General features: G+C 40.3%; 1 protein-coding gene and 1 long non-coding RNA gene across 26 annotated transcripts in view; one reads left to right on the plus strand and one right to left on the minus strand.

Annotated features, from left to right (window-relative positions):
* AOPEP (aminopeptidase O (putative)) overlaps positions 1-23,995 on the minus strand; it is a 191,831-nt gene that overhangs the window by 78,723 nt on the left and 89,113 nt on the right. For 24 of the 25 annotated variants that reach the window (XR_015280671.1, XR_015280672.1, XR_015280670.1 and 21 more), the window contains 3 exons: positions 22,331-22,391; positions 792-854; positions 72-155 (listed from right to left, as the gene is read on the minus strand). Coding sequence is in view for 11 of the 25 variants with exons in the window: in XM_086868364.1 (XP_086724490.1) it covers positions 72-155; positions 792-854; positions 22,331-22,391 (208 nt within the window). In the remaining 14 variants the exon portion in view is untranslated. Of the gene's footprint in view, positions 1-71; positions 156-791; positions 855-14,157; positions 14,230-22,330; positions 22,392-23,995 lie in introns of all 25 variants that reach the window. The other variant, XR_015280673.1, reaches the window with a different exon arrangement.
* Positions 877-8,612, plus strand: LOC111941802 (uncharacterized). The gene is made up of 4 exons (XR_002870272.2): positions 877-1,321; positions 1,498-1,662; positions 2,861-3,025; positions 5,720-8,612. It is a non-coding gene; the product is annotated as an uncharacterized LOC111941802 (long non-coding RNA).

The following is a 23,995-nucleotide window of genomic DNA, read 5'->3' on the forward strand; positions in this document are numbered from 1 at the left end:
GACATAATCAGAAAGCATTTTGAATCTTCTGCCCTTTGACCCATACACAAACTGACATCATGATTGCTTACCTGCTGGAAAACAACTTCATCCTGTTTCATTTTCTTTTTGCTGCTTTTTCTGATCCTCCGGTTTGTCTGAATCCATTTTGCGACCTGGAGTTCAAAATCGTGGTGATTTTTTAGGTAGAAGATGCAACCCGACTGTACTTTTACTAATGGTGTTACTCAGCATTAGTAAAAAAGCTATAAAGAGTCTCAAGACAACTTTTTTCACTGCTTCACTGAAAAGAAAAAAACCACTTTTCCTCTCTAAAGTGATGTGGTCTGAGGTAATCTGGTTATTACTTGCACATGATCAAAGTGTGAGGTGATGTTCCTCATCTTAGAGCTTTTGGTTTAAGTGTTTTTTTCACAAAGAACATTTTGATGTCAGACCAGGTTGCAAAATGGGAAGTTATCATCGCAGTATGAAAAAACCTCTGCGCTTTATCCCTTACACTTCTATTTCAAGTAAGAGATTTATTTCCAGCCACCCACTCGAACACTGTTCCAGACTACCAAAGCCAAATTTGGATGGCATGGTTGTTATTACTGACTAAAGTAGTAACGTTTGGTGGTTTTTGGGTTTTTTTCCTCCATACTAATATTTTTATTCTTAATACAAAAGCAATTCTTTTTTAAAGCAAAAGCGTGCCAGGGTGGGGATGGTGTGTCAGAAAACTCCAGGAGCAGGTCTGCAAGGGGAAGAAGCGGGTGCAACGTAACAGCTGTGAAAGGTTTCCTCCTCACCTCGCCGCTCACTTGCTGGACGAGCTGACAGTCCTTCCACGTCTCTCCCTCCTCCAGCAGGGGCTACACAGGGCAGAAAGCGCACGGTGAGGCGGGATCGCCCGCGGAGGATCCGCGATGCGCTCTGCTCCCCGGGGCCCCGAGGCGGCAGCGCAGGGGAAGCGAGCTCCGACCGCCGCTGGCCCCCGGAGCCGCGCCCGCCCCTTGCCGCCTCGCCCCGTTCCGTCCCACGCCGCGCGGCCGTTCCGCGGCTCGGCAGCGGCACACCGCAGCCCTCGGTAGGAAATGAAACACCTCCTCAGGGTCTCCCGCCCCCGCGCTCCGGCCCCCGGAGCCCCGCGGAGAGAGGAGGAGCCTGCCTTAAAGACGTCAGGGCCCGCCGGCTCCGGGGCGGCCCGGCCAGGGCACCGCGCCTGAGACACCCCCAGCGGGGCGGCCGCGGGCCCGGCTCGGCTCGGCTCGGCTCGGCTCGGCTCGGCTCGGCTCGGCTCGGCTCGGCTCGGCTCGGCACCATTCGCCCCGCCCCGCAGGTGCGGAGCACAGCACGGCCCGCCCGGCCCGGCCCGGCCCGACCGCGCTCCCTCCCTCCGCGCCGACGGGAGGGCCATTCATAGCCTCCACATCCATGCTCGTCACGGTTTACAGCCTCATTATTAGACACAGGCTCTCTCTTCGAGACCCTGACTATGAACATGCTCTGTCACAGGTCTTCACGGACAGAGGAACGGCCTAGTGATAGATAGTTGAAGGATGATCGCCACCAACTGCTACAGCACTGGCCTTGGTACTTGCTCCCACTTCCAGAATCCAGCAACTACACTACCTTGGAGGGTCTGAAATGCACCTTAAAAGCAAGATCCAAAGCAGCTTTGTAGGTATACCGTACCACACCAAGCCCATTATCGATGCCTTGGCTATAGGCTTTATTTATTCAACAACATGCTGTGAGCAGGTCATTAAATTAAGGTGTGGGACTTCATCAGGTACTCTTGTGCCCTTCTTATGTCAACTATGCAAAATCCAAATACTATTAATTCCTAAGTTAGGATTTTATCAAGTGCTTTTGTGTTTTTACTTAAAAAACAAGAGGCAGCAAAGGATAGAGTGCATCATACTTGTTATAGTTAAAATGATGTTACTAAAGTATTGTCAGTATTTTAGAAATTATTCATACTCTTTAGAAAATTATTTATACTCATATATTGCTATATTCTGTGAAAGCTTCAAAAGGAAATCTCAGCTCTAGCTAAATAGGGAGCATTAAAGCATGTGTGTAAGCAAATCCTCAATATATAGAATTAGATGTACTTTGTAAAGACATTTAAGTAAATAAAGATCCAATAAGTGACTATTAAATCTTGAGAGTATGCCTTTATCACTTGCAAAAAAAAAAATCTCTCCTAGCCTTTTTGTTTTACAGCCACAACATCCTTCTTTCAAGATCAAAAGCTTTAGATCAAAGCCAAGATCAAACTCAATGCTTTAAATAGAAGCAACATCACTACGAAGCATTAGACAAAGAAGAACTTTTTAAACTGAGATATCACAAAAGAAAATCTGACTGTAGTTTTTCATTTCACACAACAGGTCTACTTGAAACTAGTATAAACAGCACACTTTTACTTTGTAAAGCCACAATAGATTTTTCTACTAAATGGTAATTCTGAAAGTGTCTACAAATTAACTCTTGAACTGAATGTAGTTAAATGAAGAAAGAACAGAACATAGTTCAAAGGGAATGAACAAAAAATTATGTTACTGGCAAACACAAATAAATGAAACTACTTAAACAGTATTTCCTTGGATCAGTTAACAGATTAGACTGTGCTTTCCCACAGAAGTAGTTACGGGAAACACTGGACCATAGAAACAATTAAACATATTTATACCTTAAGTCCTTTAAAGGACTTCCTTGAAGTACTTCCTTTACTGTAAAATGTTTAGAAAAAAATAAGGGGAAAAAAGTTATGACAGACATTTTCAGACCTACAGATCTTGAGGCTGATTTGGGATGAAAATCCTCAAACACACAAACATACTGTGTGTTCAAACTCTTGTTTTCTTGTTAGTGGCTGCACAGCAGTGAAGGAAATTCAAGAGGAATTGTTTTTCATCTCAGTTAACTGACTTATGGTGATGTACCTTGTGAAGCCAACATCCGATGTTCCCTGGTGCTGACTGCTGTGCGCATCCTAACTTCACCTACTCTTAAGATGATAGCACTGCAGTGTCAGGTAAGAGCCAACTTGCCCTTACAGATAGCATGCAGAAGACAGAAAGCAATGGCAGAAACAGGGTGGACCTAACAAGTGGTGGTCACAGCACACTGGCCGTGTCTCTTACCAATCAACTCTTATCTTTGCTTATAGATGTGTCAGTAAGATTTAGCTCATAACCAGAGCTGGAATTTTTGCTGGGAGTGGGAGAGAGCAGGGAAGAGAGAGAGGAGGAAGAGGAAAAGAAAAGGGGAGCTGTGAAAGAGGAAGGAACAAAGCAAAGAAAGGGATGGGAGAAAAGATGTTTTAAGAACATTTGGTTGCCTACTGTGCTCCTCCATACTTGAAAAGCTTACTTACACAGATGATAGGGTGTCACACCAAATTTAAAACGGAAATGACTGCATTAGCCTCCATCTATATCCTATTTGCTGTCCACATGACACTGGCTGTCATACTTGAATCCCTTCACAATAGAAATTTAGAGATTAGTCCTTCCTGCATGTCCACCTTTACTCAGGAAGACTATCTTTCAGAGACTGCTAACGGATCTGTCGTATACAACAGTTATGATTGGGAATAAGCAGTTATACATGTCATATAAGGATCCCTTATTCTTGCAGCAGCAGGATTAAATAGAACTGAATTTTGAAAAACTGGAGAAGGAGGTAGCATTTTCTACGAATTGGGTGAATACAGACCAAATATGCTGGACTTAAGCAATGATTTATATCAGCTCTTACTCAAGTCACACCAGATCCCAAGCACACAATGAACATGCAGAATCATAGACAGCCTAGAAAACAAGAGAATATTTTTGCAGCAAACAACTCTTTCATTTTACATTGAAACGGGAACTATTTTAAAATTGTTCTGGCTGTGATTGCTACTAATGGTATTTCACAACTCAGTGAAAAACTATAAAAATGAACTTTTCCTTTGCATAGGTTGCCTGTAACTTAAGCTCCTCTGTGCTACTCTTATGCAGAAACAACCAGTATTGATAAACCAAGAAGGTGGTTTCACCTAAGGTGAACACTGAATTGATACCATTTTGTTGGCTTTTCAACAGTCCTTGGATACTGGAAGGCAAAAATTTAAAAAAATGGAAAATGCAGGAATAAAAATCTTTGCTGTAAATGAACTTCGGAAGAGCTCCTGTAAAGCAGAGGAAATTGACAACTAATGCAGCCAAGTCATTTTCCAACATCTCCTTTCTAGAATCTCAGTTACTGAATATTACATCACACATACACCTTGACATTTATATATTCATATCTACATGGACACCAGTAGCTACACAGAGAAGGAATTTTCTCCTACAAGATACAGCTAACTTCAACAGTATACAATTGCAGTTTTGTATCTTTCTACAATTCCCATTGAACAGAAAACAAAATATTGATTGCCCCCACCAGTTTCATTCTACCATGCTAGAATGGCACAGACTACTTTCTCAGGCTAATGCCATCATCACTGTGACATCAGAAAAGGATAATTTAAAGTAGAATTAACAGGATGATTTATAGGAGGAAAAAAAGTACTGTAGTTTAAATTAGAAAATTAGCTTACTTGTAAACTAAGAATACAATGTGCCCTCAGAAAAATTTGTGTGACCAGAAAATTGTTTCAGCAGGAAAAATGTGGCTTCTAGTCTTTTGTGAAAAGGTTCAGAAAATAAAAATACAAAAAAGTATTTTATCTGGTAGCTCACTTGCTGATTAAATGTGGCTTGAAACATTTGACCGGGAAACAACTGCAAGGATTTCAACAGTGCTACTGCTACCATGACTTCACAGAGAGACTGAGGAGGCAGTGGGCTACATCTGAAAATGACAAGATGGCTGATGCATCCACATTGCAAGAAACAGTATATCAGCATCACATAAAAATTACTGAAAAAAAATCTAGCCCAGAATGCACTCCTGTTAAAACAGCAAGTTCTCAAACTGATTTTGTGCAGTCTTCATGAATACAGCTTTATCCACTGAATCGAAAACTCAAGTTTTTCTGACATTATCCATTTTTTAGGAAAAGTGCTAATTTATATTGATATCATACATCTAAATGGTGTAATTCCTCTGAGAGTTGCTGTGCTGGTATAAACATGCTCTTTCCAGATCAGCATGCTGTGTCTGGTACTTTTCAATGTAACATCCCTCCAGAGAAATTCTGTTCAAGTCAAACTTGCTCCTCCTGAAACTATCTTTACCTTCAAGAGACAAAAACCTGTTCAAACAGTAACTTTGAGGATGTGCTTTCAGTACACTGCAACACAGCTTTCATATATCGCAGCAGGAATATTTTTTCAAAGTGATTATACAAATATTTTCTTCGTATCCACATTGGCAACTCTGCTTTGTGAAAAAAGTTCCTAGGTACAGATGAGTCACCACTCATGCAGCCACCTATTTAGCTGCATGATCAGATTCATAATCTGATAAAGAAAAATATCTCTGACCACATGAGCACGGGATCTCTAAATAATAAGCTTATTAAATCCTATTACTAAATAATCTTACATAACATGTAAGAGAAATAATTAATGTATCAGATAATATTATCTAGAATATGGTATTTTCAGGGTGTGCTAAATAATCTTACATAACATGCAAGAGAAATAATTAATGTATCAGATTATATTATCTAGAATATGGTATTTTCAGGGTGTGCTAAAATGCTCTTTTTTTTTTCCCCTCCTGATTTCACCAGGTGCTCTCACTACTATGCGGGTGTCTCAGGTAAGTTAGAGAGGAAATGTCCCATGCCTCACTATTATTGGAACACAGTCTCTGCTATTCGCAGCTAGCACCTCTCAGCTTGAGAGAGTACAAACTGTGAGGTAACCTGTGGTTTTACCTGAATCACATCAGAGAGGATGTGAGGAAGTGTGATGGAAAACCCACCTCTGCACTGACAGCATGGGTATGTGAGCTGAAGTGAAGAACAGGTACCACAGGAAATTTTTTTCAAGGATAAATGCCACTCCAGTTTCCAATAGGCAAGTCCTCCCTCAGACAGAAAAGAAGGGCTGATATAACTTCTGGTTGTCTTAAAGGACCTCCATCTATATCTACAAGAAGTGAACCATGACCAGAAGGGCCCTGACTCCAGCCAGGTAGAGGAGAGGGAGAATCAGATCTATTGGACTGCGTGGATCCAATGCCCTGGCACATCAGTCATGCAAGGGTGACACCAGAGCACAAAGTACCCTGATGCCATCAAGACATGTAGGGGTAGAATCCATCTCTATTTCTGGGGTGACAAGGGAATCCCAAAAGCTGACTCTACTGGAAGCTTGAGTGAGCCTGGCTGGGAGTGAATGGCAAAAACACCCCTCTGTGACTGGCCCAGAAGCTACATGGATCCTTGGCATAGATTACCTCAGGAGGGGTAATCAGAGACCCAAAAGGTCATTGTTAGGCTTTTGGGATGGCCACTGTGAAGACAGAGGAAATTAGAGAGCTGAATGCCTTGCCTGGTTTCTCATAGGACCCTTCTGCTGTGGGACTGCTGAGGGTTGAAGAACAGGTACTGATCCCTACCACATCACTGCACCAGCTGGGACTCTGTGGTCCCCACCCATGAGAGGATTTGTGAGCTGGGCACCCAGGGAGTGGTCAGCAAGCCTTGCTCACCCTTTATCAGCCCTGTATGGTGAGTGTGTAAGTCCAGTGGAGAATGGAAACTCAGAGTGGACTGTCGTGGCCTGAATGACGTCACGCCACCTCTGAGCGCTGCTGTGCTGGGTGTGCTGGAACTTCAGTACGGACTGGAGCCCAAGGCAGCAAAGTGGTGCCACCACTGACACTGCTAATGTGTTTTTTCCCATTCCTTTAGCAGCACAGGTTTAGTCAGGCCACAGTTTGGTTTCAGCTGGAGGGCTGTGCACTTGGAACTGACTGCCCCAGGGGTGGAAACATAGCCCTGCTATTTGCCATGGACTGATCCAGACTGCACTGGGAAAGGGAGCGGCTCCAGAACACTTGCAGTACAGTGATGGCATCACAGTATGGGGGAAACACAGCAAAGGGAAAAAAAAGAGAGAGAAAGGGGAGAAGATAAGCCAAATCCTCCTGAAGGCTAGTTTTGCCATAAAGCAAAGTCAAGGGACTTGCCCAGAAAATTCAGCATTTAAAATTCAGTATTTAGGAGTAAAACGGCAAATGGGCATCATTAGAGTCCAATGGACACGGTTAGCAATGCAGCAGCTATGTCACTGTCCTGGATAACCCAAAATGTTACTACTGTATTCCATACCTCTCTGTGCCCAAAAATCATTACTGTCTCTATGAGATCCTGGGGCTGCAAACAGAACGAAAGGGCTGGGGCTGTCCCAGGACCTTTAACAGTCAAGGCGCCGAGGCAGAGTTTCCCTCTTGCCTCTCTCTGGCCGCTTGGTTTGCCTTCTGGCTTTTTCTTGCCTCTACTTGCAACAGTAGCAACTGAAGAGGCTGCGTGTCACAATCGAGAACTGTTTCAGAGTGAATTTTTCAGCACCTGGCTGCAGGCCCCGAGGAGCAGAGCGCCGGGCTCGGTGCAGCCCCTGCAGCCCAGCAGCAGCGCCTGGCTGAGGCGGAAAGGCGGGAGTGCGAGGCGCCCAGCCAGCCGCACTGCCTCTGCTGCCGACAGGATGGCCAGCGCCCCGCACGAGTCCCGCACCCTAGCCGAGTGCCCGCTGCCAGTCTGACAGCTGCGTTTGCCAGTGGAGCCCCTGCCTGACCCCAGCGTGGGGAGGGCAGCCACCACCTGCCCTCTGTTTCCCTACAGTGCTTGCCCATGCCTGGTGCCCTTTTGGGGAAGGGCATATGCTGACATTTTGAGTTTCTCTTTGTTGCTGGGGGGGGTTCATGAGATTTCACCAACTTTGTAATTATCCAACTAGTAACTATTACTATTATTTTTTACCTATTGCTATTTCGGTTTTTTAGTAAACTATTATTTTTTCACTTGCAACAACTACTTGTATTCATTTCTCCATATTGGTGGAAGGGGATTGATAAAACTAACTCATTCTAGAGCGTTCCCCTTAAATTACCTGTAATACATGTTGGTATAATTCGCGTTTTATTGTACATGTATAAAATCAGGTATAAAGCATTTTTTTTCATGTATAAAACACAAATGACTTGGGATTGCAAAAGCTGCTGCCCGGGACCCAGAAAGAGGAGTAATTTGCAAGAGAACAAAGAAAACACCAAGAGAAGATGGGTCCACCCAGGCAAGATGGGCCTACCAACAACCCGGTGATTAATGCTTGATCTAATTCCTCGGGACCATGCATTTTAATGTCCAGATCCCGAAAATCTACTCAAACTCTCTTCCGTTCTTGGAAATCTCATCAACAGACCGGCAGCAGAAATATGAATATGTAACGACACAAGAAGGACAAAAAAACTGAAATTGCATAGCCTCAGGCAAAAAAACCTGTATAAAACTTGGCTCTCCAAAGGACAGTTTGCAAACCTGGGGGGAACCAGTGTAAAAGAGGCTGGTTTGGAGTTCATCCAGCACCTACCCCGGGCTCGATGCTGACTTTGATTGTGGCTGTTCTGAAATTCGATTTTGCAAATTTTTTTGCAAAATAAAATCCTTATTGATAAAATTTGGCTGATTTCATTTATAACACTAATTTAAACCAAGACAATCATCACTGACCTGCAAAAAGGAAACACAGACATTCCTAGGCGCTAAGGGTTTTTGGAAGATGCATATTCCAGACTACAGTCAGATTATAAATCCTCTCTATCATGTGACACAAAAGAAAAATTATTGCAAGTGGGGTCCTGAACAACAAGATTTTGAACCTCAGTCACCCAGGGATCTTGGAATTAACTGCTTCCAAGATGAAAGTTTCAGACCATCATCATCGGAGGAGGAAAAGGCAACGTGTGCTGAGGAGGTCCCACCACACAGCCAGCTACCTGAAAATGAAAAGTGATATACTTTCTTCATTGACAGTTCCTGCCATATTGTAGGGATACAATATACTGGAAATGGAAAGCAGCTATATGGAGCCTGTGAAGAGAGCTGCAGAAGCAAGTGAGTGACAAGGTGGGAGAAGTCATGTTGCAGATCTGAAAGCTGCCCAGCTGGCTTCAGATATCACTGAATGAGAGAAGTGGCCAGTGCTCTACCTCTACCTTGTGGATGGTGGCAAATGCTCTGTGGAGGTGCCTGGAACAATGGAAAAAGACTAACTGGGGGTGCAGAGACAAACCCACCTGAACTGATGAGCTGTGGCAAGATGTCACTGCCTGAATAGAGAAGTTGTGTCAAAGTACCTCATGAGACCCACATATGCCCAAGAGTTGGGCTGCTGGAGAACATTGCAACAATGTGTGGGTGGATTGAGCTGCCAAGATTAAAATGACTCAGGAGGATCTGGACTGGCAACAGAAGGGTGAATTATTTCTGACTTGGTGGGCCCATGACACCTCCAGTCATCAGGGAAGAGATGCAACAGCCAGATGGGCTCGTGACTGAGGGATGGGCTTGCCCATGGACCCTCTATCCCAGGTTATCCATAACTGTGAAACGTGCTGGGATCAGGCAGGCCAAGCAAAGCCTCTGTGGTACAGCAGACGATGGTCCAAGTAAAAATAGGGAGAGGCCTGGCAGATCAGTTACCTCACACTCCTGCAGGCCTGCCAAGGCAAGTGCTACGTGTTCTTGTAAACAGCCACTGGATGGCTGGAGAAGTATCCTGCGCCTCACACCACTGCCTGGAACACCATCCTGGGCCTTGGAAAGCAAGTCCTGTGGTGACCTGGCACCCCTGAGAGAGCTGACTCAGACAGCAGAACTCATTTCCAAAACAACCTCCTGGACAACAGGCCAAGGAACACAGTGTTAGGTGGATATTTCATATTCCCTATCACTTGCCAGCCTCTGGGAAGATTGAACGGTACAATGGACTGTTAAAAAACACATTGCAAGCAAAGGGTGGTGGGACCTTCAAACATTGGGCTCTACATTAAGCCAAGGCTGCCTGGTTTAGTGAACACCCCAGGCTCTACCAGTAGAGCTGTCCCTGCCCAGTCAAAACCCTCATGTACTGTAGGAGGGGATAAACATTCCCCATAATGCACACAAGAAGAGTTCTAGGGAATACAGCTTGGATTAGTCCTGCCTCAAGCACAGGTAAACCCATCCTTGAGATTATTTTTGCCCAAGGACCTGAGTGCACTTGGTAGGTAATGCAGAGGGACCAAGAAACATGATGTGTACCTCAGCGGGATTTGATTTTGTGGTGATAAGAGTCTGTAATGTTGAACAGTGTAATATTGGTTGCTGGATGACACTGCCAGTGTCTGACACAAACAGAGCTACCATGAAAAACGAGTATGGACTGCTCTAACAGACATGAGCTTCTGATGCAGACTGTAACCCCAGCAGCACACCAGCCCTCCTGCCCTGGAAGATATCCATACAGAAATTATACCTGTGCTTGTGTATGTGTATACATTTGGACGGTGTAGGATCTGGGCGTGATATAAATGGTAAAGAATAATGGGTGGATAATGTCCTAATTTCAGCCAAGACAGTTAATTTTTTGCAGTTGCTGGGAGTGTGAGGGGCTAAGGCCTGGATCTAGCTTGATAGAACCTCACTTGTTTGTTGAATTTCTTGTTGAAGAAATAAAATACAACTTCCAGAGGTATTGAAATTTGAGTTTTACTGGTCCACTGAAGTGATCAGAAATACTTCTGATGGCTTTACTAATGAAACATACTCAAAACAAAAGTTCTCCAGCCCTCTGGCCAGGATATACTGCTGACCCATATGTTAAGGACAATTAACCATAAACTGAACCATGACACATACTGGCTCTGTAGCCTTTTCAAAACTATCTTTCTTCAGACATTCTCATTTCAGCATTTAAATTCTTCGTTGACCTTAGAAAGGAGCAGACAGAATAGATAAAGCATTCCTTCTTTATTGACATGGCATAAGTTTTAGAAAAATCACTTATTTTCCATTTTTGAAGAGGTGATAAACATCTGTGTCTTCAATCTGACTCTAACGCATCACCAAGTCAAAAGGAATAAGTAAGGTACTATAAACTGAGAAATATCTCAACATTGCTCATGCTGACTTGTGTGGAAGACAATGAACTGGTGGAGATGGAATGAAGACTGTTACAAAAACTTGGTTATCATCTGCTCTCAAAAAGTATTCAGTAACTCAGCATTTCTGCAGTGTCTGAAAAAAAGGATAGGGCTCAAAAGCAAGAACTTCCCTTCTCAAGTCTAGCCAGCTGGAAATACAGCAGCAGCATTTGAACCCTCAGGATCACTCTGAGCTTCTGACTGAATCACTACACGTTAATCCACAAATCACAGTTTTTCAGGTCAGCACACAGAGGGCTGCATGTATTTCAGATACAGAGTACATGTTACAATGTATCTTCCCCACGTATTCACTCCTTTCAGCTACAAACAAGTTTTTTTAAAAGCCTAGGAAAAAATTCCAGGAAGTAAAATGTGTGTTCTTTTAAAAATCATAGACCACTCTGGAGGGTATACAGCAACTTGTTCCTATCACATAAGATTTTTACCTCAGTTTGAGGCCCAATTCTTTTTCTTTCTGAACTAAAGAGATCTCAAATATTGTTTCCTAGAGTAGCATTTGACTTCTTGTTATTTCACACCCTTCCAATTCACTAAAATTACTTAAAAGGAATTTGAAACTGGAGGGTTTCAGATATCTCAAAGGCTACTCTTTCCTAATTATACACTAATAGAAAAAAAACTACAAAAACTAGAAAAAAAATCTGTCAATGTAGCATGAAAGATATTTTAAACCTTTATGGTTTGTTTCCATTGAGTAAAGAAAACAATGAGCAGGCTAAAAATTAATTAGTGCTAACTTCTGTGCATTTTTTCTGATGTTTTTACAAGCAATAATTAAAACTTATGTTTATTGCTATGTAAGCCCAGCTGTGTCCTTATTAGACAAGTCTAAGCTCAACATTTCTACATAAAAGAGGGCCTGTCCTCCCTCTATTTGCTATGTTTCTGCCTCCTGTGTACGTATGTGGGAGAGTGGAAGCTTGGGAATGTGAACTTGATCCAGCATTGATCAGTCAGGCAGCAAACTGTTATTGTTCTTTAGATACCAAACATAACTCCTTTCTACAATGGATAAGCTCACTCATTCTGCACGTAACACAGCTTTTGTGTTCAGCAGTGCAGTTAATAGGAAAAGGGAATAAAAATGACTGCTTGAGATTTATTAAACTGATGAACAAACACATGGAATCCAGTCCACAATTATTTCAGAAATTGAAAATTTGTTTCAAATGCACTTCAATTTCTTGAACTTGTGCAAACTTACTATACTACTACAAGTACTTTACTTCTAAACTTAATGACACTGAAAGGTAGTCTGAAGAAAAACAGAAGGACACTTGTGAAAAATCTAGCTTTTAACTGGAGAGGCAAGCGTTTTAGTAGGTCATTAAACTAAAACCAGTAAAACATCCTTCTCATCCTCAATGTAGACTCATGGTTCCAGCTGAGAATCTCAAAAGCACTTTTTTCTTAATTATTCAATTAATGGAGACTCCTAAAACTCCTGAAGTTTTAAACTTCACTTCTAGAAATTGGAACAACAGAGGCACTAAAATGTTACGGCCAAAACTTACAAATCTAAATTTTAAAAAATACTATCTACATTCAGCCTAGACCCCAAGTTACTCACTGCTATATGGGCATCTCACCTGAGGCAGCATGTTACCCAGTTTTAAATGTGATCACACAATACTGGGTAACAATGCTACTTGGATCTCAAATGTCTTTTTCTCTAAATCAGCAATCATATGCCATACAGAAAAAAACTACATCAAACATTCTAAATTTATAACAAGACTAAACCATGCCTGAACTTGAAGAGCTCTGTACTAAATTTGGGTCTTTACTGACCTTAATGACGTATTTTTTTATATAAGTGATTTTCTTGAACTTTTCAAACTGTTCTAGAAACTAAAATACACCACTGTTGTGTCTCATTCAGCATATCTTAAGGGCAATTTATAGGAATGGCTAAGTCAATTACATGGCCATTTTATGCCAATAACCTTCTTTAGATCAACAGAAAACCTGTTTAAATAATAACTGACCTTACAACTTTTTTGATAGTTTGTTACAAACAAAATACCAAATTTTCTATATACTATGATCTATCTAGAAGAACTTCAGGTGGATAGTCTTTATCTAAAACATTTTTCAAAGAGTCAAGAACATAAAGACAAATCTCTTGATTTATCTTCATGATTCATCTAACTTTTATGAATGCTGTAGTACCATACACATTGTTTGATTACATTTTTATATTTTCTTAAATCTCTTCTTCTAAGAAAATGGTATATAATGTTGCCAGTAAAACTGATAATTTCAGAAAAACCTCAGCACTGATGATTCATATTCAAAAACTTTCTTATTGTGCTTGTTATCATTATAGAAGGCATTAAATAATTTATATGGTTGACCTATACTCAATAAAATTTTGAAGAACTTTGGATCCAATCTGCAACCCTTGCTAATATAAAAACAAACAAACAAACCAACCAACCAATTTTCCTGAGGGGAAGTGCCTATTATTCAAACTGTGGTTTCCATGTACAAGAATAAGTACATATCTTAAGGCAGCTGCTATGCTTTCTTCACATCATTTCTCAAATAGAATTCATCCATCAGTTGAATCAGTTATATTCTCTGCACTCATAGTAAAATACACACAAAAATCTCTATCTTCAGATAAAAAATTAATCAAGGAGTAAGCATCAAACTTTTTGTATTTAAATAGCAACATTTGTTCTTGGGGCTAATATTTAACACCAGTTTTGAAACTAATCTAACAGTTTCAGTACTGAATTCTAATAAGTATGGAAGAAAATTATACCCCTTTCCTGTTTTTTCTCCAAATCATTTATGTTTAAATGAGATTTTTGTACTTAACAGATCGTTCTCACTGCCAATACCTACTAACTTACTGTATCTCAACAAAAAATGAGCATTTCACTTGTGTACTTGGTTCCAATGTTGCCATCTACCAATCAGTAGTTATTATGTACATCCATAAAGAAAAACTGCAAAATAAGGCATAACTAATAATAATAAGAAATAGCAAGTGTTAACAATCCATACCTTCAACTTACATTCTCATTCAGTGAGAGTGATTTTAATGCAAGACAAATGTTTGGGTACCCTCTGTAAAACCTAGGTGAACAGGTAAAGATAATTCAAAAGTTTAGTAAGAGTGTTTTTTTATCTATTAAATATTTTTTAAAATACTTCACTGTGGTTGGTTTGTTAGTTATTGACCATAACTGCTACCCTGTGAACTATTTTTCTGTAGAGCTATTCCTTCACCTTCATCTGTCTTAGCAAAAGGAAACAGGAAATCTATAAAGCTTATAAACTGGGGCAAAAGCCAGGGCCATTCTTAAGAATATGTTGCTTTATCAGAAATCATATTAAGGACTGGAATTGCTGCTATGACATCCTTCTAAAATTTATAAAACCATAGAAGTACTCTACTTGCATTTATTTAGAACCCTTAAAAAATTACATTTCAGTAAAAATTTTTAGATAGTTTTGCTATGTGTTTCCCTTCCAATCCTTCCCTTGCACTTGTTATTCTTCTTCAGATAGGTCAATCATGGAATCACAGAATGGTGTGGATTGAAAGGGATCTTAAAGACCTTATAGTCCTAACTCACCTGTCATGGGTAGGTGCACATTCCACTATACTAGGTTTCTCAAATCCAAGAGTTAACCATTTACAAACAAAACCAGATCTATTATTAATAAATTAATATTCACCATCAGAAGATTTCTTTTGGCTGTGTATTTCCAGACATGTTGATGACTTACAAGTAAGTCCATTAGTATGTGGACATGAAACTAGTGCTTTATCACAGCCACAAAAAGCAGTGCATATAGGAGAAAAGAACCGGCAAAAAAAAAAAAAAAGGCAAAATATTTGCTGCTGTGACTGTTGGAAGCTGAAGCCCAGAGTTCAATCAAGATTAGAAAACATGGCATGGCAGTCTTGCAAGATACACTAACAGCTGTACATACTCTGAAGTATCTGTTGGCAATTCCTTAATCAGGAAATACTGTTTAGGGTGGAACAGTGGATGAGAATTAACTTTAATGGGAAGATAAAATAACAAAAGGGACTAGGAGAAGGATACAACAGTGCTATCACCTCTTTCAATTTTTTGTAATTGTGAGGTCATATTTGAGGTGTTTATACTAAAGCTGGAAGCTATTTGATCACATGACATAAGGAAAATCATTCCTACGCAACCAGATTGCTTTCTGTGATGGGACAACAATCTGGATGGATGAGGGAAGAGCAGTGCATGTTGTCTTCCTGTACTTCAGCAAGGCTTTAGACACCATCTTCCATAACAACTTCACAGCAAGCTCAGGAAGTGCAGACTACATGAGCAGAACGGTGAGGTGGACTGAGAACTGGCTGAATGGCAAATCCCAGAGGGTTGTGTTTATTGTCACAGGGTCTAGTTGGGAGACTCTCTCTAGGGTTGTGCGCCAAGTGTCAGTCCTGGGTCCAAGGTCTGCAGTTCAACTTGTTCAGCAGTGACTCAGACAAGAGACAGATGCCTCCTCAGCAGGTCACTGACAGCACAAAGCTGGAGCAGTGGCCAATACCCCAGAGGGCTGTGTAGCCCTTCAGAAGGGCCACGACGGGGTGGAGAGATGAACAGAGGTAAACCATTTGAAATTCAGTAAAGGCAAATTCAGGGTCTGCAAATTCTGCAAATTACTGCACGTGGCAAGGAATAATCCCAGATGATCAACCTGCTGGAAAGCAGCTCTGCAGAGAAGGACCTTGAGGTTCTGGTGAACAATAAGCTGTCCATGAGTCAGCATGCCCTGGTGGCCATGAAAGCCAATGGTGGCCTGGGCTGCATTAGTAAGAACATTGCCAGAAAGTCAGGGGAGATGATCCTGTCCCTCTACTCAGGTAAAGCACATCTGGAGTGCTGTGTCCAGCTCTGGGCTCCTCAGGACAAGAGATATGGAGCTTGTGGAGAGACCAGAGGAGGGCTAAGAAGGTAAGTAGGGAATTGGAACATCTCACTTACAGAGAAAGGCTGAGGGAGCTGGCCCTGTTCAGCCTCAAGAAAAGATGACTGAGAGGGGACCTCATCAATATCTGGAAGTATCTGAAGGGAGTGTGTCAGAGGATGGAACCAGGCACCCAGGCTTTGTGATGCCGAGCACTAGAACAAGAGGCAATTGGCAGAAACTGATGCACAGGAAGTTTCTCCTGAACACCAGGAAGAAATTTACTGTGTGAGTGGGAACACTGGAACAGGCTACCCAGAAAGGTTGCTATTCCTCCTTGGAGATATTCAAGAACTGCCTGGATGCAATCCTGTGGAATGTGCTCTAGGATGACCCTCCTTGAGTAAGGAGGTTGGACCAGAGGACCCCCTGTAGTCCCTTTCAACCTGACTCATTCTGTGATACTGAGACTTACAGGTTACAGTGTAGGGAATTGGAACATAATAGAAACTAAAAATCATGAAGGAGGAGGCTAACCACTCTTCTTATTTTCTTCCCTCCCCCTTTCCTTTTTTTTTTTGTTTTTTTTTATAAACTGGAGGGTAAATGTGGAGATGATCAATTTCATTACACAAGATACCAACTGAAATACACAGGTAAGAAAAAATCAATATAGGAAATTTACCAGTAAATAATAGCATGTGCCATTTCAAAAGCAGAATAAAAAGTGATGAAAACTGGAAGGAGTTAAATACATTTAGAAGTTTTTATGATGCAGAGACTACTTAATGATTAATAATCTACTTGTTAAACAGTGTACAACAGAACTCAAAAAAGGGTAAAGACTTTAAAGCTTATTTAAAAAAGGTTAATTACCTAGGGTAGAATAAAAAAATCAGGCAATAGTAATTGCGCAATGTAAGACAAAGACAAATTTGTGCAGAGCTGAGAAAATCTTCCTAAAAATGCATATGGCCTTTTGGCCTTAAATTCTAATTAAACACTGCATATACTGAAAGAAACAACTCAATTGTACTTAGGAAAACAAATCATCATGAGCAGGTTTGAAGTGGACTACAGTGATTTAACAGGTGTTCTCCAGTTGTAGAGCTATTTGTTTCTTCTGATTCTACTCCTTGCCAGCTTAACTCATTGTCTAAAGTTAATAAGTCACTTCTGAGACAGAAGTATATACTGAAGGTTGCATGATTTGATAAAAGGTATTTTCAACCACACAATATACTTTACCTTATTTAATACCACCATGACATGTCCCCAGGAAAAAACTCTCATGAAAGCTTGTATTTGAGAAATACTTTCTTTTCATCTTTTATATTCCTTATTGTTTTGTGTGTGAGAAAACCCTGCTCAGCAAGTCTGAAACCAACCATTGTGGAGTGGCACTCTTCCGTGTAAGAAAGAATTGGCCAGGTTATAACCGCACTTCCTTTTTCATAACATTAATCTTTCATGTTTTAGAAAATAACAAATTGGAAATGTTAGTTGGCATGCAGAATTTTTTTTTTTCATGTCAGGAAGCCAAGTTCTGATTTTATTTATTTGTATGACTCTCTTACATCAAGTTATTCTTGATTACTGCTCATATATACCTGAGCCTGGAAACTAGACCAGTATTTAGAAAAGAACAGATAACTTTTCCAAGAGTGAAACAGTAATGGAAATTGACAAATATTAAAGTTTCAATAGTTTTAAGCTGCAACTATAAAGGAGTATATGTTTATATCTGTACCATCTATATCTATATATCTGCAGTTCCTTGGACAGAGTTGGAAAGAGAATTTGGAATGGCAAATGTAAAAAAGTGCAAGTAAAGGAGTACAGGATCTTGAGTTAGACAGATGACATGTCTTATGACCATAAAGAATACAAAATATAGAGAATACAAGATTCCTGTGTGCAAGGAAGATGGTAAAATTGCTTTAGCAGTCTGAGGAGGAGAAAGTACTTAGCTGTATATGTCTTTTGCATACCTTTTTGTACCCTTACAGTGTCCTTAAGCTAGACAGACACTGCTGTGAAGATAGTCAACTAAGAGGTGGGCTGAGAACTCTGGTTTTAAGTGACCATTTGGTTACCGAATATTAAAGAGTACCAGTTACATACAGGGGATAGACTTGAATATAACACAGAAGAAAATTCATGAAATCACATCGATAGCTAATGCTGTAAATGAACCACTTGAGGCGACTTTTCTTTATACTCAGTAAATGGCATCAATTTCCTGTGCAAAATCCACCAACACATGGAAATAAAAACACAAAAACACCACAGCAAGTGTAAAATACAAAAATTCTTATATGAGAGAGATATAAAGGAATCACATTGGGATTTAAGTACAGCACAATACACATTACCCAATTCCATTACAAAGTATAGTCTCTCCAGTAAGGAGGTTTCCTCTGCAAATGCAGTGAAATCTTAGTATTTCTAATTTAAAATGTTTAAATGCTTGCTCAAGCAATTTCTCATAGTAGGTGCTGCAATATTAAGAGTGACTTTAACTGTCATATAGGACTCCAGAATCAGTTTTACAAGCGCTATAAGCAGAAAGTTGTTGGATCTTGTGTGTAGGGTGCAGGATGCTGCTACTATGCATTTGGGACATCTTTGAAGCAGATATCCACCAGATGCTTTTCCAGTTGCTCCAGTTTTCCAACTGCTCCAGTACTGAAAGAAAGTAGGCAGTTGTAGTGGGTACTTTATACCTCATCCTGCTCACACTGACTGTGCCCAAAGGGGCTGACAGAAACCTTCCTGTCAGCACACCCTAGCCCTGGTAAACTACATGAGAGAGACTAAATTCTGTGCCGTTTCTGGACTGCTGTTTATAATGCACGTAGTTCATCTGCATGTACGTTGTGATCTTATATGCCTTCATATAGATTCATTGAATTAGCCAGGCTATTAGTTTGCTGAAATAATCTAAATACTTTAAAAGGAGATTTCAATATCAGGTCCTGTAAAACAAGTATACCTACACTATTTACAGTTCTGTAGTCAGTAATTATGGTCATACTTACACTACAGATATGAACATATTGAGAGCTGCTAAGCAACCTCTACAGTCTGAATTGCAGGAATAAAGGCTCCTCTAATGATTTAATAAAGCTCAAAGGAAATAAGGTTTCCTAGTCACTGGATGACAACTCCAGTTCTTTCAATAAAGTGGAAGTTGGTTCCCATAAGATCCTAACGAGTGATGAAGACAAGTATAAATCATCTTTAAAAAGGGCAAAAAAGAGAACCCTGGGAACTACTGACTTGTCAGCATCGTCTCTGTGCCTGGGAAGATCATGAGGGACAGGGAAGTGATTTAAGACACCCAGCAGGACCTCACTAAGGGCTAGTACTGCCTGACCAACTCCATGGCCTTCTCTGATGGAATGACTCCATGAGTGGACCAGGGAAGGGCTACAGATGTCATTTATCCGGACTTCTGTGAAGCCTTTGACACAGCATCCTTCTCTGTAAATTGGAGATGGAGAAAATTGATGGTGGATTATTAGATGGATAAGAAAGTGATTAGCCAGTTGCATCCAGAGGGTAGTGGTCAATGGCTCAGAGTCCCAATGGACATCAGTGACAAGTGCATCCCTCGGAGGTCTGTATTAGGACCTGTGTTATTTAGCACCTTCATTAATGACACAGACAAAGGGATCAAGTGCACCCTCAAAGAATTTGCAGATGCCACCAAGCTGAGTGGTACTGTTGACACACCTGAAGAACAGGATGCCATCCAGCGGCACCTGGACAAACTCAAGAACTGGGCCCATGTGAATTTCCTGAGGTTTAACAAGAACAAGTGCAAGGTGCTGGACTTGGGTTTGGGCAACCCCTGGTACCAGCACAGGCTGGGGATGAACAGGTCAAAAGCAGCTCTGGGAGAAGGTCTTGGAGGTGCTGGTGGGTAAGAGGCTGGATATGGATGGGCACTCCCAGATCAGAAAGCCAAATGTGTCCTGGGCTGCATCCAAAGCAGCGTGGGCAGCAGGGGAGGGAGGGGATTCTGCCCCTCACCTGGAACTCTGCATCCAGCTCTGGGGTTCCAGAACAACATCAGTCTGTTGAAGTGAGTCCAGAGGAGGGTCTCCAAGATGATTAGAGGGATGGAGCACCTCTCCTGTGAAGAAAGACTTGGAGAGTTAGGTTTTTTCAGCCTGGAAAAGAGAAAGGGTAACCTAATTGCAGTCTTCCAGTACCTGAAGGGAGCCTACATGAAAAATGGAAAGAGACATTTTACAGAGTATGTAGTGACAGGACAAGGGGGAATGCATTCAAACTGAAGCAGTAGGTTTAGGTCAGATATGAGGAAGAAGTTTTTTACTGTGAGAATGGTGAGGCACTGGACCATGTTTCCCAAAAAAGCTGTATATGTTCCATCCCTGGAAGTGTTCAAGGCCATGTTGGGTGGGGCTCTGAGCAATCTGCTCTAATGGAAGGTGTCCCTGTCCATGGCAGGGGGTTGGATGATCTTTAATGTCCCTTTCAACTCAAACCATTTATGATTTTATGATCAACAATATAACTGAGTGAAGGAAGAGAGAGAGGAGGTGAGCACCAGATGCTCAGAAGCAGAGTACTAAATTAGTAAAATTCCTGTTGACATTTTTTATATAGAACAGTCAAAATACCAGGGACATCTCTGTAGTCATTAAAGAAAATTTCAAACAACTTAAAAACCTGTTAGGTATGGAAATATTTTTGATACATGTTTTGTTTACATAAGCAACAGACAGTTGCAGGGTATAATGAAATTACTCACTATTCATTCTGAGCGACTTATGGCGCTCAGGAAAACAGAGTTTAGTTTGCACATTAGTCAAAACCATTTCCAGTCCTTTAGTCTGCTCCTATCTTCCTAATTCGTGATTTTAAGTTGATTGTCAGACATTAATAAAGCACATCCTCAAAAAGATATGTGTAGATGAGAAAGCTTTTACATGTCAGGAGCCAGTTCAGCCTCTTACAGCTACAGCTATGCAACATCAATCTCCCCCATATTCTTGAATCAGCTGTTTGACAATGTGTATAAATTTTTTACCAAAAACCAAAACTGAGAATTAAGAGCAAGGTCCTCTTCTAGGAAATGACTGAGCATCAAGATGCATGATAACACTATCGCTTCCTTTCTGCCCTTCTAGTTAATTTTATTTTCAACAGCTTTATACCAAAAAACAAACTCCACCTTGATTTTACAACATATTCAAATAGTCTTGAAACATTTTGATCTCAGGGTAGATCTTTCCCAAAAGCCTTCTACAGCATACAGGGATCAGTGAACACACACATCTCCCAGGCTGTCAAGGGAAGAGCTCAGCCACAGTGTCTGGGTACAGATCAGGTTCTCTGACCACTGTCAGAGCTCTCCAGTTATTTTGTCAATTCTACCTGCAAATATGCTCACTGAGTCATGCTGCCTAAGCATGTGAACTTCTGCACATGGAAACCAGAACTTAACATTCTAACGTTTAAAAGTTGGTGGTTTATTTGCTTTTTTTTTTTTTTTAAATACTCATACAAGTGGAAACAAATTTGAGCAGTAGGCAGGGTAAATCACAATCAATCACAATCACAGGGGATGCCTGCTTAGGGGAAATCAGTTAGAAACTGAGTCCTGAGAATACGCTAAAAATTACTTTGTATAAAGTTGTGTTTTACAAAGATCAATGTACAGATATTATTTGTTATCTCATCCCAGATTTGGTCCAAAATGAATAATCAGAGACCTCACATAGCACAGACACAACAAAGCATTTTCAGTTCACAGAATTTAGAAATTAATCTAAAACCTTTTAGTATTAAAAGCAGAAAAAAAAACTTAGTCTCAATGCTGGAACACCAAAAATAGATGTTACCTATGCAGCAGATTAATAAGCAAGTCACAAAATTCACAAGTTATCGAAGTACAAATAATTTAACATTTAATTACTGCTGTCAGTAATGCTTTCAAATAATTCATATTCCAAAAACTGTGAACAATGCTCCTTACACTGAATAGACTCCATCATACTGTAAAGTATACTTTCATATGACTACAATATTAATTTCTAGGATAAATTTTGCAGGTTTGTTGAGACACTTGTAGAAGAAAAAACCTGCAATTGGTAAAAGCTAAAGCCATACAAAGGTGCGGAAAGCAGTCATCATCAAAACTGTTTATTTATACCTGTTACAAGTTCAGGTAGTGATTTAAAAACATATAATGTAATGAGAAAATCAAGACTCCAGAAGGAACTGTGACCTGGTATTTTATATTTACCTTTGGTATTCCAGAAGTATCCAGCCAGTTCTGGAAGATGCTTTCTACAGTTAATCCAGCCCTTTAAAAAAAAAAAAAAGAAAAATAATTAGAAGATATGCAAAAAAATTACCAATTTTTTCATGTGAAAAATGATCCTTTAGAAGCTAGTGAAATCCCCTAAATTCAAGTATTGGTTGTACTGAAGAGGTACAACATTCTTGTTTTTTTTCAATGAATAAAACCATCAGAAGTCCTATGAGCAAATTAAAAGGTAGATCAGGTTTTGTGTACTTAAATCATAAATTCAGTGCCTATAAGGATTGACAGAAAAAGTGTTATGTGGTAAACTACATTTATGAAACATGTAAAGTATGATCAGGTGCTCTATTTCTTGTTACGTGGATAAACTTTGGGATTTTAAAAAGCACTGATGGATGTTAATTCTCAAAGTTACTAAGTGTATACTTTAGTTTTCTCCTTTCTGCACTTTCTTTATATCCTGATAACATTCACAGTGAAATCACAGAATAGTCTGGAGATTCAACAAAAGGAAACAGTTTGTCACGATGAAGCTGTGTGAGACTGAAATAACTACATACAGAAGTATTTGTAAATTCAGAAACTATTTGCACTTCTACTTTTGTAGGCAGCTTCTGTGGTATTTACTTCAACTCTGGTGGAAAACTTCCCAACTTGCAGGGAAGCCAAATAAAAAGAAATAAAATAAAAGTAATAATAATTAAAAAATCACACATGCAAGTACTGAAAGAAGGAAGTTGAGTAAACCCTCAATGAATATAAATATTCTGGGAATCAGAACAAATGTATATGGTCCTGTGCATGGTAATGCCTTGAGATAAGACTCATTGTAGAATCAACCAACAAAACATTAATGAAAAAACCAGCCATTTCCAAGCTCTGAATCAGGAAAACAAACAACCCAATAAACACTTTCAACTTATCATACGATTTCAAGAATCACAGCTGCCAAGAGGGAGCCTTTCTACATTGCCAGTATTCTGAATTTTCAGGAAATTACCATTGTGTGTGTCAGACTACCATATAAATCAATTTTCTACAGAAAACTGAACATACATGTGATGTTTGTGTAGTGGTCTACATTAAAATAAATGACTGAAGATCCAGACTTGTTCCTTGTTATTTGTGCAAACTTAGTAAATTTAGAACATTTGACTGCTAATCCCTCAGACTATAATTACCTTAACCTTACCACTGTGCTCTAAATATTGGTGTCCAGTCTTAGATTAGCTGAGTCCCTTGACTGGGAATAATAGTATAGAGAAATATAACCAAACAGTCAGTCGACTAATTTACTTTCCCCAGAAGATGATGGTGGTCTTGATTTCTTATTTCTGTCTGGTTACTAAAAACATGCATACAGAACTAGCTTAAAACAAGACACCAAAATTTTATACAGTCAAATGCAGATCACTTGGATTGTACCATTTATTCTGTCTCAAGAAGCATAAGCATGATAAAAAAAATTGTTATTTGTTATTGCATGAATTAAACCAAATACAGCATAGTGTTCTAATGCTGAAGCAGAGCTAGGAGCTGGGGAAAATTCCCTTAGTTGCACACTTAATTTGTCTTACCAAGGGATAACAAACACAGCCTCACCATGTCAGCTAATCATCTTTTTCCCCCATTCCCAGAAATGAA

Source organism: Cyanistes caeruleus, chromosome Z, assembly GCF_971803275.1.
Source record: "Cyanistes caeruleus chromosome Z, bCyaCae1.hap1.1, whole genome shotgun sequence".
Lineage (NCBI taxonomy): Eukaryota > Metazoa > Chordata > Aves > Passeriformes > Paridae > Cyanistes > Cyanistes caeruleus.